Genomic DNA, 17,908 nt, shown 5'->3' with positions numbered 1-17,908 from the left:
CTGTATGACCAAGGCAGACCAGATTGGTCCTATTACTTCCCTTGATCTGGACAGTTGACTTCTGCTGAATCGCATTAACCATTTTTGCTGCTGCATCACACTGTTGAGTTGCGTTAAGCAGAATAGGTAAAAGTAAAGGGACCCCTGACCATTAGGTCCAGTTGTGGCCGACTCTGGGGTTGCGGCACTTATCTCGCTTAATTGGCCGAGGGATGTGGCCAGCATGACTAAGCTGCTTCTGGCGAACCAGAGCAGCGCACGGAAACGCCGTTTACCTTCCCGCTGGAGCAGTACCTATTTATCTACTTGCACTTTGACGTGCTTTCAAACTGCTAGGTTGGCAAGAACAAGGACCAAGCAACAGGAGCTCACCCCGTCATGGGGATTCGAACCGCCGACCTTCTGATTGGCAAGTCCTAGGCTCTGTGGTTTAACCCACAGCGCCACCCACATCCCATTAAGCAGAATACAGTGGGCCTATTGCTATGAACTGGGTGCCTTGATGCCAATTGCTGCATTAATTCCCAAGCCTTCCTCTGCTCCCGCTACTCACGAGGGAGGGGAGAGGCAGCTTAAGAAACTGACTTAACGGCTTAAGCAAGGCCTTGCCATGTTCTGAACAGCTTAAGAAAACACATGAAGGGCATGCAAGCTAGGAAGGAAAGGAACGAGAAAAGCACAATATCTTTATGGGATCAGGGAGGCGAGACTTTCCTTTCCCCCCGCATGCAAGCCTCAGATCCCAATCCTTTTTTTGGTTACAGAAGGAGGATAGAAAGCCTAGTAAGGGTCGTTATCTTATCTTGCAGGCCTCTTCTTAACAAAGGTTTCACGAGGACACCATAAGAAATAACATTGGGCCCATGATACATCGGGAAGGAAAACATTGGGGCTGCTAATTTGCCCCAGCTCTAACAAGCAGCTGCTCAGTTTCCAACCACCTCCAAAGCCTTGCAAGTCCCATTTGCTGCCAGCTCCAAAAATCTGTGAAGTTTTCATTGATGGAGCAACCTTTTTCTCCCTCCCTTCCTGGCCCCTTGAGTCCAGCCTTCTCATTTTGCCTCCAGAGGCCCCCATAGGAACCATGGAAGAAGAACCTGCAGATGACAACCAAGCCCTGTTGTTTTGGCTCCCGTGATTTTGTTCTCAAAGGTAGACTTCCTCTGTAGATGGAAGCCCCACTCATAAGAACACAGTGAAATGCCTTGTGCAGAGTCTGCCACTCTGTAGAGCCAGTTGAGCTTGTTGGTCCATCTAGCTCAGTACTGCTGACATTGGCTGGCAGAGGCTCTCCAAGATTTCAGAGAATCATGGAATTGTAGAATTGGAAGGGATCTCCAAGGGTCATCTAGTCCAACCCTTTGCAATGCAGGAATCACAGCTTAAGAATCCCTGACAGGTGGCCACCCAACCTCTTTTTTAAAATCTCCAATGATAGAGAGCCTAGCACGTTCCAAAGGAGTTCATTTCGCTGTTGAACAGCTCTTACTGTGAGGAAGTTCCTAATAAACAACAACAACAACAATAATTTATTTGTACCCTGCCCATCTGGGTGGGTTTCCCTAGCCACTTGGGCTGCTCACAACAGAATATTAAAAACATGATAAGACATCAAATATTTAAAACTTCCCTAAACAGGGCTGCCCTTCAGATGTCTTCTAAAAGTCAGGTGGTTGTTTATTTCCTTGACATCTGGTGGGAGGGCGTTCCACAGGGCGGGTGCCACTACCGAGAAGGCCCTCTGCCTGGTTCCCTGTAACTTCACTTCTTGCAATGAGGGAACTGCCAGAAGGCAGTTGGACCTCAGTGCTGGACCTCAGTGTCCGGGCTGAATGATAGGGGTGGAGACGCCCCTTCAGATATATCAGATTCTAATATTTAATCAGAATTTCCTTTCTTGACAATGGGATCCATTGGTTTGGATCCTCCCCTCTAGAGCAGTGCAAAACAAGCTGGCTCCGTCTTCCCTGTGACAGCCCTTCAGATATCTGAAGATGGCTATCCTATCGGCTTTCAGTCTTCTCTTCTGCAGGCTAAACACCCCTAACTCCCTCAAGCCTTCCCAGTTAGGAGAAATCTGTCCTAAAATGAATTTTCATGAGGACTTTTTTATTATCACTAAAATTTGCAAACTGATGTCGAAATGTGGGGAAATGAAATTCAGATTGCAGGGGGTTGGAGAAGAGGGCTCATTGAGTCCCATCCAACTGTACAATTCTATGATTCCGATTCGAAAAAAACAAGAAACATTTGCCCCTCCCTCCCAGCCATTACCATTTCTCTGCCTCCCTCCCTCCGCTTCCCAAGGCAGCCGGACACACATATTTCTAGCCTCTTGGCGGGAGGGAAAAACAAGGCGGGAGAAAGCCAAGGGGAGGGCGGAAGGAGGAGGGGTTAAGCAACCCTCCCTTCCCCTTCCGCCTCCTATCCTCCTAGCTCAGGCTTCCTCAGACTTGGCCTTCCAGATGTTTTTGGCCTACAGCTCCCATGATCCCTAGCTAGCAGGACCAGTGGTCAGAGATGATGGGAATTGTAGTCTCAAAACATCTGGAGGGCCGAGTTTGAGGAAGCCTGTGACCTAGCTACTGCTTTGCAGAGGCCCATCAGCCTGCAATCCTCCAAGCAGGGCTGCTGTATCTTTAAGTTTTTGCACAGTGCCTTTTACTATATATATATGGCAGTCCTGTCCAGCGTAGTGCATGGTTCCTAGACGTAGGCCCAGGCTCCCACTGAACTCTAAAGATTGCTTTGGAACAGAACCCAAGCCCCGATTCCTCAAAATTGTTGACCGGTTTAATGGATCTGAAGGCCTGCCAAACGCAAAAAATGCACCGTCCTGTTTTCCTTAAGCAATTTCCCTGCAATTCTCTGAATGCTTCAATGTGGGAGGAAGGCCACTTGGACCAAGCGGGAGCTACCTCCCAGTAAACACGCCAAGGATCAGCCGATGGGAGGCCACTTCTCCTGGGACAAGCGTGGCCTCATATGTGCCCTATTTTGCAGCAAATGGCCCTCCGATTTGAAAAACTGGCTTGGCATTTCCCAGACTTTTTGGGGTCACCTCCCCCCCCGCCAACTATTATCATTATGATCACTTGTTAATTTACACGAAACCCTTTTTCCCTGAAAGAGAAAATAAACTCATCCCCATTGACCACCACCAAACAAAAACAAAAAAACACTACGAAAAACATTTTTCAGAATAGTGGTTTGCATGACCCACTAAGCGAGGCAAGAGCCCAATAAAATTCAAAGCACCAACAATTAATTGCACATTCATTCAAAACCCATTTAAAAGTATTTTGATCAATGCAACAAAAACTGATGGAATCACAGCATTGCAAGGTTGGAAGGAATCCCAAGAATGCAACCCCTGGCAATGCAGGAACCACAAAAATCGCAGCTTTTCAAAGGCTGTGGTCATTTCCACCTCCAGCGCCACCTTGCCACACCCTTGCATCTCAGCGCTGCCGCCCCCACCAGGTAATCTGACCACCTGCCAGGGAGTGCTATCCACTTTGTATTTGCAAGTTATTATCTTTTAAATTTATTTGGACTCGCTGCCTTTCTCCCGAGCTGGGATTCGAGGCGGTGTCCAACCTATCAAATGCAAAGTAACAAAAGCAAACTAGCGGAAAGCAATAATTAAAAGACATCAGAACACTTTTAGAGGCACTTTTAAAGCGCAAGAGCATTCTCCCCTCCTGTGTTTTCCAGGAATTGTTACTCAAAAGCATTGCTGCCTCCATCTGTGGAGGCAGAGAAGAGCCATCATGACTAGTAGCCACCAATAGCTTGTGAATTTCTCCATTCCAAAGCCATCCATATTGGTGGCTGGTCACTGCCTCCAGGGGGAGAGAGCTCCACAATTTAATTCATTGGCGCTCACTTCAGAACACAGCGGGTGGGTGTGAAAAGGCCTTGAGGATCCTTAATGTATAGGAAAATGTGGCAGTCTTTTTCCGGGTTTCGAATGGGTGTCTGTGGGTGAGGGGAAAGTTAAATCCAATTTAACTACTGCCTAAAGCAACACAGAGTAGGAATTACAGACACAAACTGACCTTCTGACCACAGAAGAGAATACTAGCTTGTGTTAAAAACAAAAAACAAAAACGGCCCATTTTTGTCATTACCAAAAGAATTTACTAGCCACTGTTAGGAATCTCTAAGCACTCTAGCACCTCATAAAGAAAAACCACCCTCTTGATCATTTGTAAGCTGTGGTCAACCAGCAGGCAATCTCAACTCACCCCAGGCGACTAGGAAAAGAGCTATTGGGGAGCCTGCTTCCCCTTTCTGTGGCTGTTTCCCTTCCAGGAATGGAAGAAGGGGAAATCAGAGCTCTGCCAACTCTCATGAGATCTTTTATGCACGGAACTCCTGTTTAGGCAGGAGGAAATAGCTGAATTGTAGAGTTGGAAGGGACCCAAAGGGGCATCTAGTCTCTCATAACGGACACACCTTTGTAGGAAGGACAAAGAATTGCAGGCATGCCTCTGGCTTTCAGAGACTCTTTTCACCCTGATAAATATTTATGGAGAAGCGGCTGTCAGAGGAATGGTGGCAAAATACAGGGGTGTTGTTAGTGGGAACCAAGCCCCGGGTCCCAGATTTCCTGCTCCCACTTTTTAACCACAATTTCCCCTTTCCTTGCGAGGTGCTTAGCGGCCTCTATAAACTGCTGTTGAGAACCCAGCCAGCCGCCATCTTCATATGCCCAGAAATTAATCCATATCATGGGCCTGAGGGTCCCGAACCTTCAGACTATTTCATGGATGCTATTTCATAGAACTGTAGAGCTGAAAGAACCCTGAGGACCATCCAGTTGAACCCCTTGCAGTGCAGGAATATGCAGCTGTCCCGTACGGGCATCAAACCTGGAACCTTAGCATTATCAGCACTGTGCTCTAGCCAGTTTACTAAGCTATCTAGGCTGACTATCTGGTTACATCCCAGGAGAGCCCAGGAAAAGCGGGGGGGGGGGGGAGGAATCCAGCTTATTTCATAGGAACGCAGGAAACTGCCTTCTACCAAGTCAAACCTTTGGTCCATCTAGCTCAGGACAGTCTGCACTGACTGGCAGCTGCTCTCTAGGGGTTCAGGCAGGGGTCTCTCCCAGCTGGGGACAGAACATGGGACCCTTATGCATGTGCAGCCATACTCGGGAGCAATCCCAATTGACACCTGCTTTGACCACTCCAAACGCCCTGCCTCCCAGACCTGCCACACTTGCAGCAATTTGTACGAGGCAGCCTGAACAGCGAACATGCAAAGGGCACCCCCAGCTCCAGCCAGGAGTTTCCCGGTGGCATCGGGGCCGGCTCTACTGTTGGGCAAAATGAAGAGGAGGCTGCTTCTGGTGGCAGGGAAGCACTGAACAGTGGCAAGGTGATGAAGGAACCAGCTGGGCACACCAAGCAGCCTGGCCACCCCTGCCCTCTCAGCTGACTTGCCAGCCTTGGCTGGCAGTAATGGGGTGCTGGTCATGACATTTTACCACCCGAAGCAAAGGGCTGGATTGCAAGATCTCTGCCCTGTCCCAGTGGCCCTGACACAATCTGACTGGACTGATGAATGACTTATTTTGACAAGATCCTCAGCTCTTCCCGAGGCAGCAGGGCGGCTTAGGGGGTGCAGAGTAGAGGCTAGCTTAGGGGGTTGGCAGAGGGGTTGGGGCACTGCTGCCTGCTGCCTGAGCCAGCCACCTCACTCCAAAGAAGGATCCCAGTGCCCGTCCAGTCAGGGTCTCCCTGTGAATTTGGGGACCACCTTCTCGCCCCCACCCCGGGCTCCTTTGGGAGGATGTGGCAAGATATAAATTTACAGTGGTGCCTTGATACTGAAGCAGCTTGGTTCCTGAACAAATTAGCTCCCGAACACCACAAACCGGAAGTGAGTGTTCCAGTTTGCGAACTTTCTTTGGAAGCCGAACATCCGACGCAGCTTATTCAGCTTCTGCTTGAGTGCAGGAAACTCCTGCAGCCAATTGGAAGCTGTGCCTTGGTTTTCAAACTGTTCCAGGAGTTGAACGGACTCCCGAAGTTTAAGTTCGAGAACCAAGGTACCTTTGTAATAAGGAAGGAAATAAATAAATGGACTCTCGCAGCAAAATGACTTCGGTCTACCAGCGTGGAAAAACCCACTCAGAAGGAACAGATGGAGATGGGTCGTGTGCGTTCCTCTAGTTCACTTCGGGGGAGAGAGAAGGGGGAATGCTTCTTGTCCCATGGAAGCGGGACTTAGAATCACAGAATTGTAGAGTTGGAAGGGACCCCAAGGGTCATCTAGTCCAACCCTCTATTGACTTGAGTGGGCCTGCTTCACCCATCACAGCTACCTCACAGGTTCCCCCATGATGTCACAACAGTTGTCGGGCCGCCACCCCCGGCCCCTTATAGCAAAGGGAACATCTGTGACCCTACAGACCCTGTCGGACTCCAACTCCCAGCAGCCAACGATGGGGCATAAGGAGAGTTGGAGTCCTGCAATGTCTCTGGGTTCACCAGCTCCCCAGCCCTGACCGTGGCGATCCTCGGATGCCCTTCTTCCCCAGGTCCCAACATTTAAGCCCTAGGCAATCCTTCCCCTGCTAGATGCAGAGGCGATCTGTCAAGCAGGTTGCTCGAGTGAGAAAGCCCAGCCTTCTGAACAGCAGGTCTCTGTCTAGTTTGACCCAGAGATGGGGAATTCTTCCAGCCTATCAGATCTGAGACTTCTCAAAGAGATTTTTTTTTTTTTTAATGGGATCCTCAAGCCGTCACCCCACATGCTTGGACTGAAACGATGACAGTTCCTGAGGGCGGCAAGGGGAGACAGTACGATCTCGCGGGGAATGCCAAAATAGAAAAGCAAGAGAGTGTGTTTCATTAATGCCTCTTGCTGTGTTCAAAACCCGGGAAGAGCATGTTTTCCAAGAGGACACCCAAGTTGCAGGCAAAGGCGGCGGCTGTTTGGCGGGACCGCGGTGTTCCCAGAGATGGGGCAAAGGCGTCCGGGATGGGGGCGTCCCTTCTGATGAGCCCCATGGGATCCTACGGGCATGACCCACTTCTCCTGCCTGCTTCCCCTTTTTGGATCGGGTGCAAGGCAGGAACCTCACTCGGATCCTGCCCTCCTGCTCCCCATGGGCTTCCCTTTGCCTCCGACTGGGCAAAGCGTCTGTGGTCACCCGGGGAGAGTCACGTTGTCACCACAGGAGAGCGACCTGTGCAAATTGTGTGGGTCATGCAGGTGGCACATCCTTCTGACATGCAATAATTCATAGGATTGTAGCGCTAGGAAGGACTCAGCGACTCAGCTAGTTCAACTCCCTGCAAAGCAAGAACCACAGCTAATTCTTGAGCAACGACCAAACTCACTTGTGGGGGGCAAGCGGGGAGCTAACTCCCCCCCCCCAAACACCAAGGAAGATGAAAGTAAATGTTGGGGTTCCAGAGGAACCCTTTTTACTCCGATGTTCTGTGCCCCAATCCCCAAAGCACTGCTATGGCTCCTCAAGGCACTCTGCACATGCTCAGAAACACTGCATTACATGTTTGCACCATCTGAGGGGCTGAGGTTTGGTGTTTGGCAAACACCTTCTGGGGATTCAGTTAAGCCCCTCTTGTCCTCTCCTGGAGTCCACTGGCTTCATATCCTGCCCCCCTTCCATTCAACCACCACGATAGACCCTTAAAGTTTTTCAGTGGTAATATTAGTGAGTCCCTGTGGGCAGGCAGCACCTCAGCCACCTTCAGGGTGAACCCGGAAGGTTTCGGAGACCCTGCAGATGGTGAGGGGCAGTATCGGGGGCTCCAGACTTTTGCCCCTTGTCACCAACAAGCAGGGGGTAGAGGGATTGGTCCCTGCACCATGTCTGAGATATGGAGCAGTGAGTCTTGCTCCGGGGAAGGTGGGCACTGAGTTTTTAAAAGGTGTGGTGGCAGGTGCCCACCAGTGGGGCAGGAGCTGGAGAGACCCACAGCAGAGGGAGGCAGAGGTGGCTCCTCTCAGTCTTGCCCCCCATCCTGCTCCTTGCCGTGTTCTACAAGTGCACCTCAGAGGGGAGGCTGTGACAGCCAGTGGCCTGTTGCAAGAAAGCAAAAAGGTGGGTGCAGGCGGAGGTCTGGTGCCCCGACTGCCCAGACGGAACAGCCTCTGCCGCAGATGGCTTGGAAGCGAGGCGGCTCGATGACCCCTTCCAGGGCCGGGGGAAAAAGCATCTGGTCAGAGGCTGTCTGCGGTTTTCGTCCTGAGCCTTCTCTGCTGCTCCCGCTGCCTCTTACCTCCTTGCCACGAAGCCGGGAGACTGGAGAGCAGGAGGACAGTGACAGCCCCGGGAAGGAAGGAAGGAGTCCGTAGCCTGGCCATCTCTCTCGACGCAATGCCCCAGCCCGCTGGCCGCCGGAGTGTTTTATCCTAGCGGAGCTGCTTAATTGCGGCTTCCAAGGATGTAAAAGGGGGGGAGAGGGGAGGGGTGAGGGGAGGGGACAAGGCTCAGGACACTACGTCATTGGGAGAGGGGGCACACACACACACACACACACACACACACACACACACGGAGCTCTCTCTCCAAGAGCCTGGCTTGCCTTTGTAATTCCTCTCTCCCCAGCGCGGGTGGGATCTGTTGCCAAAAGCGAGCTCTGCTGCCAAGAGAGATTTCAGGAAAAGGGGGAGGGAGCTGGAGGGAGGGGGGATCCAGATTGGTACAGCGGCTCCCCCCTCCTTTTAGGGAGGGGGATAAAGTTCTGGCTGAATCAGATGCCCCGGACCAATGCAGGGCATCAAGGCCTGAGGCCAAGAGGACGGGCCAGGAGGCATTCAGGTTGTGGGACGAGGGGGACGAGGGTCCCTCGTCGGAATGGGTTTTGGAAGCGGGGGGTGTCTTGGAATGGAATGTGAGGAGCCCTGAGGATGGGAGCCGGATGGAAACGGGTCCCCGCCGAACAGACAGGACTAAGGGTGGGGTGGGGGAGAGAGCAGGGGTGGGGGAAGGTGGCAGAAATTAAGTCGGAGAGTCTGGAGATAAGCTATCTCCAAAGGGTTCCAGCTCTGAGCAGCTGAACCCCTGGGCCGTAGCCAGCCAGCCCCCGCTAAGCGGTTGCTTCAGTTTTGTTTGTGCTCAGACATCCTACACCTGGACCGGTGCTCTGCAACACAGGGAGCCATGGCCTGAAAGTGGCCCTGAGCCAAGGGGGTCACGGATCCCTGACCTTTAGCAAAACAACACCAACACCAATGCTCTCGTTGCCACATTTGCAAAGGAGGAGTGGCACAGATAAACCTGTCCGTTTCAGGTCCTTGTTCTCCCGGTCTCCCAGTCTGCTTCTGCATGTTTCCACATCGGTTTACAATTTGTTTATTTATTCCGAAAAGCCCTCACGAGAATTCGTCAGCTCCGAATGCACACAGTTTGTTGCCTGCAATTTTTGGCCTGGCTCTGTGCGGGGTTTTTTTTTTTTTTTTTGCAAAACGGTTTCACATAATATAATGGATTTCGGGCATGTTCTTTTTGCTAATAGATGCAATGTTAGGCACACTTTGCCTAACAAGAATGCATTTTTGTTCCTTGGCTGGAGAACTGCATTGCAAAATTCGGAGAAGTGCATATGTCAAAGGTTCGGTTCTCAGGTTGTTTGGGAACGTGCAAATTAGATAGTCTCGCCTGCAGAATTTACTCCCTCCCCCTCCTTCAGGGTGGTAAGAGAGACCCGAACATCTTGAGGACGTAGGTGGTGGTGGGAGGAAGCCTGAATTTCAAGATGTCTTGCCCTGCTGCATTCACCACAAAGTGCTGGGCAACTCTCTTGGCTTCAGTTGCCCTTCTGTGAAATGGGTACATCCATCAACCCGTTGACAAAATTCCTAGTAGAAGCAATTACAAGGAAAGCTGTAATGAAGAAGATGGTTAGGAGATGGCAGGGCTGGAGATGATCCTTCCAAATGATGTTCCTTCTCACTTTGGTGACTGAAATGCTCTCTGCACATGCTCAGGGCAGACCCTAGAAGAAGAGTATCTATCCCTCCTGCTACAGAAGGTGGAATAGAGAAGCCTCGTGCATACCTGACCATAATAACTGAAGCACAGTTTGTATATGCCCAGGAGAACTCTTGCCATCTTCAAGATGCTAATAAAATCTTCATTCTAGGCCCCAGAAACCAGGTGTTACCTTTGATAGAGTCCCATCCCTTGCTATGCCACCCACCTTGGTGTGGGCAGCAGTGGCAGATAGAGTAGGACTGCTCCATCTCTATGTGTAGGGTCACATATAGAGAAGACAGATGGCTATAACCCCCCATTCACAGAAATCTGGCATGGGGCGTAGAATTCCCCACTCAAGAATTTCTGGAACGTTTGTTTCCAAAGAATTGTTCTTCCCAGCCCCCTAGAAAGCCTGTATTTTGTTGACTTTTTTCCTCGATGCCAGAAATGGGTGCCTTCCCTGCCCCCTCCCACCCCCGTCTGGCAAATTTATTCGCCAGATCCCATCATTTTCAGGATGTCAGTGTTTGGAAGACATTAGCCAGGTTGTTGGACGGGATTATTATTTTTTTTAAAAAAGGTTCATCTCAGTGCCTTCAGACAAGAGGACGGATGGCCGTCTGCAAGGGGTTCATTAGCTGTGATTCCTGCATTGCAAGGGTTGGACTAGATGTCCCTTGGGGTTCCCTTCGATCTCTACAAAACTTTATTTAAGGTGTAGAGAGGAATGTTGCTTCTTATCTCAGAAATACTTGGATGTGGCATGAAGCTAGCAGGAGTTTCAGGACAGACAAAAAACATTTGGAAAGGATCAAAAGGCAGGTGACCATCAGTGACTTGAACGCCAGGTACTGATTAATTTCCATGAGAGCTATTTTAATAAAAATATGCAAACTGATACAGAAATGTGGCAAACTGAATTTAAGAAGAATTAAAATCGAAAGATGACAAATGCATCCATCCCCACCTCAGAGGAGGTTGCTGTTTGGGTCTACAGTGGGCAATTCGTCCCTATTGTTGTCTGGGGCATAATTGGATCATTCCATCACATCTGATCAGAGGAGGCTGCCTGTTGCAAACCTGCATGGTTCACTGGTCTGGGCTCTCCTCCTTTGAGTCAGCAATTTCGTTGCTACCCTCCATCAGCTGCAGTTGGGCCCTTCCGCCCCAGGCAAAACCGCTGCACCCCTCTGCTGCACCCCCAGAGCAGTGACTCCGGCAGAAACCCAGAGAACAGACTCCTCTGAGAGCAAGTTTTCTTTAGAAACAAGGGCTTCACGGCTCAAGAACGGAGCATCCTACCAGCGATTTTCAACTGAGAAAGAGAGAAACCAAATATCAGACATTTGGGAAGCCACACCCTGCAAATATCGGACAGTTTCCTCAGCCGACTTCCCTGAGGAGGCCTGGCAATCTGAGCCCCAGAATATTTGCAGGGTTGGAAAAACACGGCAGCCCTCCGCCGGGCAGAATAAGACTTTCCAGTGGCATTGGCTCAGGCAGCTGGGCAGGGGCCTGCCCGTTTCCCCAGCCACACCTAGGCGCCTGCGCCAAACTGTCGGGCACAGTGGAGGAGACAGGAAGAGACGTGGGCCTCCTTCTCCCTACATGAACAAGCTGGCAGGCGAGGAGGATATTTCTCAGAAGGCCAGAGCTTGCAGGCACTCAACAAGGCAAAGAAAGCCTCTTTTCCTAATGTGATGCATCCTTTCACTTATGGAACTCCCTGCATCAGGAGACTTGCCCAAATGCCAGAGCTCGCAGGCACTCATCAAAGTCCATTTGGTTGCTTCAGAATGAGCAAAGGATGCAGCCATTCACTTACGGAACTGCCTGCCACATGTAGAAGCGATGGCTGAGAGGCAGTGTGGCACAGTGATCAGCATGTTGGGCTAAGATCTCAAGGTTTGTATCTCTATTTCTTAGCCACAAAGCTCACTGGGTGTGACTACCTCACTGGCCCAACCTACTTCACAGGGGTGCCATGGGGATTAAGGGGGGAGGTTGAGGCATGCATAACAGCTGGAAATACTTGGAGAAAAAGGGGCAATATAAATGCATTAAATAAATAAATAGGTGGACTTTCTATTTTATGCAAACTAGGCCAGAGCCTTATCTTAAGAGAGACAGTGTGGCAGAGTGGTTAGAGTGTCAGGCTGCCCCTGGGAGATGCCAGGCTTCAAGTGACCCCAAAACGCATGTTTTGGGGCACTGTGTCTGACAAACCATGGCAACCAAAATGGCCGCAGTGCTCTTGTGATAAAAAGCGGGAAGATGGCGTCCTGGATTTTGATTTTGTTGCAGGGTATGGCCCCATCTTCCATGCGACATCCCTTCCAATACTTGAAGATGGCTCTTAGATCCCATCTCAGTTTCCTCTTCTCCAGTCTAAGCACCCCCAGTTCCCTCACAAGATTTGGCTTCCAGGCCCTTGAGCCTCTTGATCACCGTCCTCTGCACACCTTCCAGCTTGTCGACATCCTTCTCAAATTGGGGTGCCCAGAACTGGACTCCAGGGACTCAGCTACATTGGTAAAAAAAACAGTGTTTTGAATGTGTTATAAACATGCAACACCAGAGGGCACTGGAGAGCAAGAAACAATTCCTATGCGATTTTACATAGTGTTTTTCTTTTTCTTTTATTATAACGATTTAATTTCTGATTTATTTATAGTGGGTTTTTCCTGTGTGTAGATATGCTCCAGGTGGGGTTTTCCAAGGCAGAATAAACATCATATACAGGTTAGCCAGAATGTCCTCACCAGCCAAAAGGGGAGACGTCATTAACTAAGATCACAGGTGGGAGATCCCTCACCACCAGAGACTGTGGAGTTCAGGCCTCCTTTTCTCCATAGCCCATATTGGGGGTGCCAAGGGGAAAGCCTTGGGAGGTGATACGTCATCACCATCAGGATTTCCTCCTCCCACCACCACTTGCTTGTTATCTCTTTATTTCTTTCGAGGAATTTATTGATTGCAAAACCAAACAAACCCCCCAATTCTCCAAGTGTTTTATCCAATCTTTCCTCCACAACAACCTGCTTTTGCCTCCCAACAGCCTTGTGAGGTAGGCCAGGCTGAGCAACTACAGCTGGACTACGGCCATCCAGAAAGTCCTTCTTCACACAGCACATTGTCTATGGAACTCCCTCCCACAAGAGGGTGTGATTGCCACCAAACCGGATGACTTTCAAAGAGGATTAGGCAAAGTGATGGAGCAGGAGAGGGCTATCAATGGCTACCAGTTGGAGGCTTCCGAATACCAGTTGCTGGAAGCCGCAGGAGGGGAGAATGCTCTTGTGTTCAAATCCTGCTTGCGGGTTTCCCAGAAGAGGCATCTGGTTGGCCGCTGTGAGAAGAGGATGCTGGGAAGATGGGCCATTGGCCTGACCTTGAAGGCTCTTATGTTCTTATGGAGGAGAAATTTGAACCCTGCACTAGGGCCATTCCACCACGCTGTCTCTCGTGTTGTGGATGGAGAAGGGGCCTGCCATTTTCAGCAGCAAACACCCATGTCTTCAACTGTTAAATGTGCTCACTCAAGTCCACCCTGAGTAGAACCTCCAGGTCCAGGAGCAGTTAGCCTCAAATCCCGCATGCTGAAACAACACAAGATGGCTCTCTCCTCCGTGCCATGCATTTGAGTTCCCCAGAGGCATCTGCCCAGCTGTCGCTGGGTACAGGTGTCAAATCTTTGGATTAGCCAAGCTATGTGGAGCCTCCAGGTTCAGGGGCAACCTACCTCCAAGTACCTCCAGATGTTGGGGGACCACCAACGGAGAAGGGCCTTTGCCTTTGTGTGCTGCTTGTAGCCGTTTTGGAGGCATCTGGCTTGCAGCTGTCAGAAACAGGATGCTAGATTAGGTGGACTTCAGTTTGGTCCAAGAGAGGAGGGCCGACTCTCCCCTGGGGTGCAGGGAAAGGCTCCAGCAATTGAGGGGGGAGGCACTCAAAAGTATTAGGGGAAAGTTCAATGTCTTACAGATTGATTGATTTTTTCAAAGTGCGGTTTTCAACTGAGAGTCACCCCAAGTCCTGAGAGATTGTTGTTTAGTCGTTTAGTCGTGTCTGACTCTTCGTGACCCCATGGACCAGAGCACGCCAGGCACTTCCGTCTTCCACTGCCTCCTGCAGTTTGGTCAAACTCATGCTGGTAGCTTCGAGAACAGTATCCAACCATCTCGTCCTCTGTCGTCCCCTTCTCCTTGTGCCCTCCATCTTTCCCAACATCAGGGTCTTTTCCAGGGAGTCTTCTCTTCTCATGAGGTGGCCAAAGTATTGGAGCCTCAGCTTCAGGATCTGTCCTTCCAGTGAGCACTCAGGGCTGATTTCCTTAAGAATGGATAGGTTTGATCTTCTTGCAGTCCATGGGACTCTCAAGAGTCTCCTCCAGCACCATAATTCAAAAGCATCAATTCTTCGGTGATCAGCCTTCTTTATGGTCCAGCTCTCACTTCCAGACATCACTACTGGGAAAACCATAGCTTTAACTATACGGACCTTTGTCGGCAAGGTGATGTCTCTGCTTTTTAAGATGCTGTCTAGGTTTGTTATTGCTTTTCTCCCAAGAAGCAGACGTCTTTTAATTTCATGACTACTGTCACCATCTGCAGTGATCATGAAGCCCAAGAAAGTAAAATCTCTCACTGCCTCCATTTCTTCCTCTTCTGTTTGCCAGGAGGTGATGGGCCCAGTCGCCATGATCTTAGTTTTTTTGATGTTGAGCTTCAGACCATATTTTGCACTCTCCTCTTTCACCCTCATTAAAAGGTTCTTTAATTCCTCCTCAATTTCTGCCAACAAGGTTGTGTCATCTGCATATCTGAGGTTATCTGCATAACCTGAGAGATAGGACAGGCTATTAAACAAAATGAACATTCTGAAGTTTTGTCATTTTTCTACCAGTCTACCATTTTATTTGACGACTGTACCACTCATAGGAATATAGCTGCCTTATGGAAAGCCTCGACCCTTGCTCCATCTAGTCCAGTATTGTCTACACTGGCTAGCAGCAGCTATCCAGGGGGGTCAGGCAGGGGTCTTTCCCAGCCTTACCTAGAGATGCTGTGTATTGAACCTGGACCCTTCTATATACAAGGCAGGCGTTCTGCCTCTAAGCTACATTCAGAGCCTTGGTCCATCTGGCTCAGTACTGTCAACACTGACCAGCAGCAGCTCTCCAGAGTTTCAGGCTTCCCCAGCCCTACATAGAGACACTGCCAGGGATTGAAGCTGGGACCTTCTGAATGCAAAGCAGGTGCTCTGCCGCTGAGCTTGAAAGGCCTTACATTAGCGACATAAAATGCCAGAAAAGTATTTTAATTTTAAAAAATGACACAACATAAAGAAGCAGAATAGAAACAGCACATTCAGACAGGTAAAATCTGGAGAAAGGGAGATTCCCTGCATATTTTCTGGACTATCATGTGCAAATTGTGTTGTGTTGCAGTACTCCCAACAAACACATTTTTGTATGCATTTTAGTCTCAAACATACATTTTCACCAGCGCTTTCCCTCCAATAGAATGCATTTATGTACTTCATTTTGGGCACTAATAGCAGGGGATCCCTGCATTCAAAAGCTCCCCCTACTGGACCTGCTGCAGTCAGTGGCACAGGGATGCTGCAGGTTGGGCTTTGGGTGATCAGTTGGCAGCCCAGGCTGCAAAGGACAAGAAGCAGAGTTGACCAAGTTGGTTTTCAGGACAGCTTGTCCACTGTTCCCAACCTCCTCTGTGGAGGAAACTCGGCATCCCTTTGTATTTCAGAGAAACTTGTTTCAGTTCACGCTTAAAGACGCACCTCCTGCTTTCACAGTTTCCTAAACAATATGCAGACTCAAAACACAGCCAATCTTTGAAAGACACACATTTCCTAATCTTGAGCTGCAGTTCTCCAGTCAAGTTTCCTGCCTCTCTCATAACACTAGAACTTGTGGACACCCCATGAAGCTTAAAGCTGGAAGATTCGGGACAGATAAAAGACTATACAGTGCATAGTTAAACTGTGGAACTCCTTGCCACTGGAGGCAGTGATAGCCACCAACTTGGATGGCTTTAAAGGAGGACAGGACAAATCCATGAAGGAGAGGGCTATCAATGGCTACGTTCTGCCTTCACAGTCAGGGCAGCAATGCTTCTGAATACCAGTTGCTGGAAATGGAAGGAGGGGAGAGGGCTCTTGGGTTCGAATCCTGCTTGTGGATTTCCCAGAAGAGGCAACTGGTTGGCCACCGTGAGAACAGGATTCTGGACTAGATGGGCAACTGGCCTGATCCAGCAGGCTCTTATTATGTTCTTAAATATCAACATAAAAGTGTGTATAACGATGCACTGTGCATTTATCAGTGAGAGTGGCATACCCAGAAGCCTTTTAGTAGGTAGAGGAATGTGCATCTAGGCAAAGTATATTAGGGGAGGACTTTGCAGTAAAATGCTGACAAAGACTGAAAAAAGAAAGATCCCCAAACTGATGTGAAAATGTGGGCAAGTGAACAAGAAAAATCAGAAACCACCCAAATTGCCCATCTGCACTCTGAATATCGCGGTGCAGTTCTCCGATGGAAAGGTGCTCCAAAAAGTGTATTATTTAAGGGAAGTCCTTTCAAAAAATGCATATCAAGGTGAATTATAGCAAACACACATTTCATGTACAAAAATCCATCATTTTACAGGGAAACGGCTTGCAAAAATGGAGCGTGTATATTAGGTCCAAAATTATGCACCAAATTGTTTTTCCATGCAGGCTTTTTAAATATATCGCAAACGGATGCAGAAAAGGGGTGACTGAACTTCAGATGGTGGGGGAGAGAATGATAAACCGAGAGAAATTGGAAAGTACAGAATCATACATCTGTAACTAGAACAGCACAGCTGAAGAGTTTGAAAAGCTTGCCAAGGTCTTCTTTGAACCTATAGGTGGCGCCAGTGAAGCAACCCTCTCACTCTTTCTTGCTGCACCTACCTCTGCAGAGGACCTAACAGGACACAGGGGGCCGCACTCTCTAGAGATGCCCAGCCACAGGTGAGATTTCCTGCCATCAGCGCTGTGGCCAGCAGAGCTCTGCATGTAGCAGGAGAGAGCCACAAAGACAGCAGCATGAGCAGGATTCAGCTCAGATTGCACGGGTGTTTGTTTTTTTTTAAAAGGAGAGTGGCTTTGGAATGTGCAGGCAGAAACAAAAGGACCTTGGATAGGATGTGGCTGGAGGGAATAACCACGCCACGAAGCAGCTTGGCTACCCTGCCTTTGTCCTTTCCCCAGGACAGGTACTCAGACTACTGGTGGGGAGGTTTTGCTTAGCATGTGACCCACTACGATGAGTGTTCAGGCTGTAGAGATGGGGTCGGGAACCTGGGGCCCTAGGGCCAAACGTGGCTCTATCCAGCCCTCTCTTCATGGAATCATAGAATTGAAGAGATGGAAGGGAACCCCAAGAGTCATCTAGTCCAACCTCGTGGAATGCACAAATCACAGCTAAAGAAGCCCTGACAGACGGCCGCCCAACCTCTCTCTAAAAACCTCCATTGAGGAGTGTCCACACCATTAGCAGGGAGTCCATTCTGCTGCTGAACAGATTTCATCAGCAGTAAGATCTTCCTAACATTTTGTTGGACTCTCCTTTCTTGTCACTTACAGTGGTACCTCTGGTTAAGAACTTAATTCGTTCTGGAGGTCCGTTCTTAACCTGAAACTGTTCTTAACCTGAGGTACCATTTTAGCTAATGGGGCCTCCTGCTTCCGCCGCACTGCTGCCGCATGATTTCTGTTCTCATCCTGAAGTAAAGTTCTTAACCCAAGGTACTACTTCCGGGTTAGCGGAGTCTGTAACCTGAAGTGTTTGTAACCCGAGGTACCACTGTATATCCATTGGTTTGGGTCCTCCCCTCTGAGGTAACAGAAAACAAGCTTTTTCCATCTTCCAAGGGACAACCGTTCAGATAT

At 49.5% G+C, this 17,908-nt stretch overlaps 1 protein-coding gene across 6 annotated transcripts in view; it reads right to left on the bottom strand.

Moving 5' to 3' along the window:
* Positions 1–8,439, bottom strand: part of ELN (elastin) — a 58,919-nt gene extending 50,480 nt beyond the window's left edge. For 4 of the 6 annotated variants that reach the window (XM_080983839.1, XM_080983841.1, XM_080983842.1 and 1 more), the window contains exon 1: positions 8,265–8,439. In XM_080983839.1, the coding sequence (XP_080839965.1) occupies positions 8,265–8,349 (85 nt within the window). In that variant the 5' untranslated portion in view covers positions 8,350–8,439. The remainder of the gene's footprint in view (positions 1–8,264) is intronic. The other 2 variants (XM_080983837.1, XM_080983838.1) reach the window with 1 other exon arrangement.
* Positions 8,440–17,908: the final 9,469 nt, after the last annotated feature.

The sequence above is a fragment of the Podarcis pityusensis genome, assembly GCF_964106645.2.
Source record: "Podarcis pityusensis genome assembly, chromosome: 15".
NCBI classification, from domain to species: Eukaryota; Metazoa; Chordata; class Lepidosauria; order Squamata; family Lacertidae; genus Podarcis; species Podarcis pityusensis.
This window is presented reverse-complemented; position numbering and strand designations above follow the sequence as displayed.